Raw genomic sequence first — 5384 nt, 5'->3', positions numbered from 1 at the left:
TGAACTTTGAGAAACGATGATAGTTAATAGAAAGGCTTCAGGTCCATTGTTCACAGGGTCACTATGAGTCGTGCTCAACCCGACAGCAGTCAACAACATAAAGAACACAAACCTGAAGTATACTGTTTGACGTGCATTTTATGTGTGTTCGTTCCTTCTGAGTTGATTCTGATTCATGGTGACCCTGCGTGTTCAGAGCAGAGCTGCTCCAGTGTCTCAAGGCTGGGATTTCTGGAAGATCACGAGACACGGCCCATCTCCTGATTCATCGGTGAGTGGATTTGAACCACCAACCTGGCAGCTTGACTACTGTGAAGTACTTCAATTTGAACTATCCAGGGATTGTTTATTTATATATACATATTTAAGTATCAATAATTACTTAAGTAAATGTACTTCTACTTCCACCCATCCACATATATGGAACTCTCTGGTGGTTTAATGATAAGGAATTACACAGCTGACGCAAAGGTACGCAGTTTGAATCCAGCTGCTCCTCGGGAGAAAAATAGGCAATCTCCTGTGTGACTTACTGCCTCTGAAAACAGCTATTGGTCGGTTCCAACTTGAAGGTACACGAAACACTACAGACACAGATCTCTACATACACTCATCTATGTATTCACACACATAAACGCACACATACGTGTACATACAGATCACACTCACTGCCATCGAGTTAGAACCAACGCATAGCTGACCCTCCACTGGGTTTTCAAGGCTGTAAATCGAACAGGAGATTGCGTGCCCAGCGTTCCCCCTGGAGGCCACAGGTGGCCTTGAACCACCACAGAGGCCTGATTGACAGCAGGTTCCTGCTCACTTCCACTGCCGACCTGGTCCACGTGCTCTGCGCCGGCCCAGCGGGCCCACCCCGCCCCTCCCCTACACTCACTCCATTGGTTCACCCGCGTCACCTGCCCACCTCGCTCCACGTGCTCCACCCACGTTCTAGGTCCCGGGCATGTGCCCCATCACGTGTCCCTTTCAGGCTCCACCTGCCCTCTTCACGTGTCCACCTTGCTCCAGGTGCTCTATCACGTTCTATGTCCCCCTCAAGCTCCACCTGCTCCCATCACATGTCCTGCCGCGTGCCCACTCACGCACCACCTGCTCAAATCACGTGCCCCGCCGCGTGCCCACTCAAGCTCCACCTGCTCCCATCATGTGCTCCCTCAGGCTCCACCTGCTCCCATCGAGTGCCCTGCCGCATGCTCGTGCACGCCCCTCCTGCCCCGCCGTGTGCCCCACCGCGTGCCCATGCACGCCCCTCCTGCCCTATCACGTGCCCCGCCGCGTGCCCGTGCATGCCCCTCCTGCCCCGCCATGTGCCCATGCACGCCCCGCCTGCCACGTCGTGTGCCCACTCACGCCCCTCCTGCCCGTCACGTGCCCCGCCGCCTGTGCACGCCCCTCCTGCCCGTCATGTGCCCCGCTGCGTGCCCACACCTCCGTGCCCGCGCACGCCCCTCCTGCCCCATCACGTGCCCCGCCGCGTGCCTGTGCACACCCCTCCTGCCCACGTGCCCTGCCGCGTGCCCAATGCACGCCCCTCCTGCCTGTCACGTGCCCATGCACGCCCCTCCTACCCGTGTCACGTGCCCTGCCGCGTGCCCATGCACGCCCCTCCTGCCCGTCACGTGCCCCGCCACGTGCATGTGTCCCGCTGAGTGCCTGTGCACGCCCCTCCTGCCTGTCACGTGCCCATGCACGCCCCTCCTACCCGTGTCACGTGCCCTGCCGCGTGCCCATGCACGCCCCTCCTGCCTCATCACGTGCCCATGCACGCCCCTCCTGCCACGTCGCGTGCCCACTCACGCCCCTCCTGCCCGTCACGTGCCCCGCCGCGTGCATGTGTCCCGCCACGTGCCTGTGCGGCCCTCCTGCCCGTCACGTGCCCTGCCGCGTGCCCCACCGCGTGCCCGTGCACGCCCCTCCTGCCCGTCACGTGCCCACCCTCTCCTCCCCGTCACGTGCCCGCGCACGCCCCTCCTGCCCCATCACGTGCCCCGCCGCGTGTCCACCCTCTCCGCCTCCCCGTCACGTGCCCGCGCACGCCCCTCCTGCCCGTCACGTGCCCCGCCGCGTGCCCGCGCACGTCCGCCCGGTGCCCCTGGTTAGCTGGCCAGTCTGTCTCCTGCTCGGCGGGCGCAGCTCCTCAGCGTCCGGGCGCTCGAGGCGGTTGGTGGCGGTTGGAACAGCGATGAGCACCTTCTGGCAGCCGGTGGCCCGCGCGCAGCCGTCAGAAGGGGCCGCGCGGGTACAGAGGGGTGCGGAGCGGGGGGCTTCCGAGAGGGGCGCGAGGCCGGCCGCGAAGACGTGGGGCCAGGCGATGGGGGGCCAGGCTCAGGGCCCGGGAGCCGTGGAGGGGGACGTGGCCCCCAGTGGGGTGAGGGAGTCACACCGAGGGTCCCACGTCAGTGCCGGGGCTGCCTGTGGGGTCCTGCAGCGGCCGGAGTTGGGGTGGGGCTTGGGTCTTCGGAGCTTTCAGGGTTTATTTCTTCTCCCCAAGTCTCCGTACCAGAGGCTGAGCCAGAGGATGCAGGACATTTCGGGGGACCGTGGGGTGCTGAAGGATGTCCTCCGCGAGGGCGTGGGAGACCTGGTGACCCCTGATGCCTCCGTGTTGGGTAAGGCCGGGCCGGGTGCGGCCACCCGGGGTGGAGAAGCCTTCGCCTGACTTGACCAGACTGGGCGGCGAGGTGCCCATCGCATGATGCCAGCTGCGCTCTTGAACTTCAGGCCAGAGGACAGGCATTCAGAAACCTCGGAGGAAAGACTGCAGCCGTGATGGGGGGAGGCGGGCACTTGGCAGGTATCAGCGTCAGCGGTCTTGTCTTCACCTTCAGTGTGTTTCTTCTAGTGAAATACTCGGGCTACCTGGAGCACATGGACAAGCCCTTCGATTCTAACTGCTATAGGAAGACGCCTCGGCTTATGAAGCTGGGAGAGGGTAAGCTCACACTGCACAGACCGAAACGCAGGGGTTTTTACTCCTTGATGAACCTTCATGGGGTTTCCACGGCGACAGAGAAATGGTAACTGGATGGAGACGCCTCATCTCTCGCATGGACCCACCTTTCCGTTAGCAGAGCCACGTTTATCCTATTGTGCCGTCAGGGCGGCTTTTAGAAAATCCAAACCCGCTGCGTTTGAGTCAGTCCACGCTCATAATGACCTTCCGTTGCGTTTCTGAGGCTGTACCTTTTCTACAGGAGAAGACTGTCTCTTTTTCTCGTATGAAGCAACTGACAGATTTGAACTTCCAACCTTTTAATTAGTAGTTTCCTAAGTTATATACTATGCCTCCTGGGCTCCTTAGGAACTGGCAGAGGAGGGCTTGTTTGGGAAATTGATGAGCGAGAAGGTCTAGATAGGGACCTCTGTCCACAGTTCAGGCGCCTTGAGTGAGTTCTGCAGCTGCGCTGTGCCGAGCGGCTGCCTTCTAACACCCCTTTCTTCCTCTTGTTGCTTCTTCTCTTGTGTGTCATCAAGTCAGAACTGACTCATAGCTGACTATCCAGTGGGTTTTCAGAGGTTGTTAACTGGTTAACAACTTAGGAGGAGATTATCCATCCTTTTCCCACAGCAGCTGGTGGAGTCCAACCTTGTGCCTTTGAGATTACAGCTCAGCTCCTTAACTTCTAGGCCACCACCGGAGCTCCGTTTTCCCCTTAGAGACACCTAGGTACTTGAGAGAACGTTTGCCTGACAAAGTTGTCTTTGCACTCTGACTTAAACGTTAGACACTTTACTTTTAAGTGAACGTTTATGGAATGTATCCACACACCTTGTACTCGGGAAAGAGAGCTGGGCCTCAGCTGAGCTTTGCCCTGGTGGACTTGACAGTGTGATGGATGAAACATAGAAGATAGAAGCAGGGAGTGTAGTGGGGAAGAATTAAGCGGGAGGAGGAAGGAATTGTGTAAAGATTCCTAGAAAACTACATCTGCCGTCAGGTCAGTTCCAACTGATGGGGACCCTGTTTATCAGGTTTCCAAGGCAGTGCCTTTTTTTTTTTAGCTGTGTGTGTGTGTGTGTGTTTTCCATCAAACTGTATCTGACTGGTACAGGAGGAGATTGCCCCTTCTTCTCCAGCAGAGCAGCTGGTGGATTTGAACTGAAGGCTGTGACTCTTAATGGGAGCATCTGAATTTGAATTTGACATTTCAGTCAGTGGCCCAACACACAGCAGTGCACATCAGGGCTCTTGAGCAAATACTTGAGGCTCGAGGACTCCAGCGCTTGGTGAAGCTAGTGTTTGGGAGGGATGGAGGTCGTGGGGAACGAGGCTGATGAGGTGTTGAGGCTGCTTTGAGAAGACCTGGGCTGCTACACAATGATTTGAACTTGAAAGGAGAAGAAATTGATAGTGATAGCCCTGAAACGGGTTACCAGAGGAACTGAACCAGGTTTTGACTCTCTTGTTCCAGATATCACGCTTTGGGGCATGGAGCTGGGCCTCCTGAGCATGCGGAAAGGAGAGCTGGCCAGGTTTCTGTTTAAACCAAGCTACGCCTATGGCACACTGGGCTGCCCTCCCATGATTCCTCCGAACTCCACAGTCCTCTTCGAGATCGAGCTGCTTGACTTCCTGGACTCTGCCGAGTCAGACAAATTTTGCGCACTCTCAGCTGTGAGTTCCAGCACTCAGATTGCAGCACCTGACCTTGAGGGGGCTGGGTTTGTGGTCTGGTAATTCCCTTAGGTACTTGAACTCTGCTGATGGTTATCTACCTGCCTGAAGTTCCTGTGTGGTGCTGGGCAAGGGCCTCATTTCCCAGTGCCTGCCTGGCTGCTGTGGGTAACAGCTGGACTGAGGTAAGGAGGTGGAGTTGTTACGGATAAGTAGTTTTAGCTGTTGTTGTAGTAATTCTTTGCTGTGTTCCTCCTGCCCGGTGGTGAGTGCTTGCTTCCTAGTGCAATTTGTTTTGCAGTAGCTCAAAACCTTTTTTATCTGACTCAGAACTCTTGTCTGATCCAGTGTTGCCTATTACATGGATAAGATATTAGGACGTAAAGTGGAACACTTCACACAAACTGGGGCAGTGGGTCATCGTTCTCCTCACTTAATTTTGCCTTTTCTCAATAGCTCTTGACTTAATCTCATCCCCTAGAATTAGGGCTTTTGTCTGCAGTCGCATGTCTTAACAGGTAGAACCTTAAATGTGCGTCCCAGACTGTACATGAACACAAGATATCTCCCCAGCCTTGCTGTTAGCAGGCGCTTTGAGGGGATCTGCCTTTTTGCTCATCTTCACCAGATCAGGGGCTTTTGTAGGTGCCTGGTTCACACTCCTGGTGTACTGAATTAGCATCTCAAATGTGGGGCAGGGCCTTGTATTTAAAAAGAGGCTCTAGACCACTGGTCAACATCAAGAAAA

The 5384-nt window shown here is 56.2% G+C and overlaps 1 protein-coding gene across 1 annotated transcript in view; it reads left to right on the top strand.

Moving 5' to 3' along the window:
• The first annotated feature begins 2332 nt into the window (after positions 1–2332).
• Positions 2333–5384, top strand: part of FKBP6 (FK506 binding protein 6, 36kDa) — a 30418-nt gene continuing 27366 nt past the window's right edge. Inside the window, exons 1-4 of the mRNA XM_006889790.1 lie at positions 2333–2374; positions 2492–2630; positions 2864–2953; positions 4434–4636. Of these exons, the coding sequence (XP_006889852.1) occupies positions 2333–2374; positions 2492–2630; positions 2864–2953; positions 4434–4636 (474 nt within the window). The remainder of the gene's footprint in view (positions 2375–2491; positions 2631–2863; positions 2954–4433; positions 4637–5384) is intronic.

Source organism: Elephantulus edwardii, unplaced genomic scaffold, assembly GCF_000299155.1.
Source record: "Elephantulus edwardii isolate Elephantulus edwardi_28Jun2011 unplaced genomic scaffold, EleEdw1.0 scaffold00080, whole genome shotgun sequence".
Classification (NCBI taxonomy): Eukaryota; Metazoa; Chordata; class Mammalia; order Macroscelidea; family Macroscelididae; genus Elephantulus; species Elephantulus edwardii.
The sequence above is the reverse complement of the archived record's forward strand: the minus strand, read 5'-3'. Positions and strand labels throughout refer to the sequence as shown.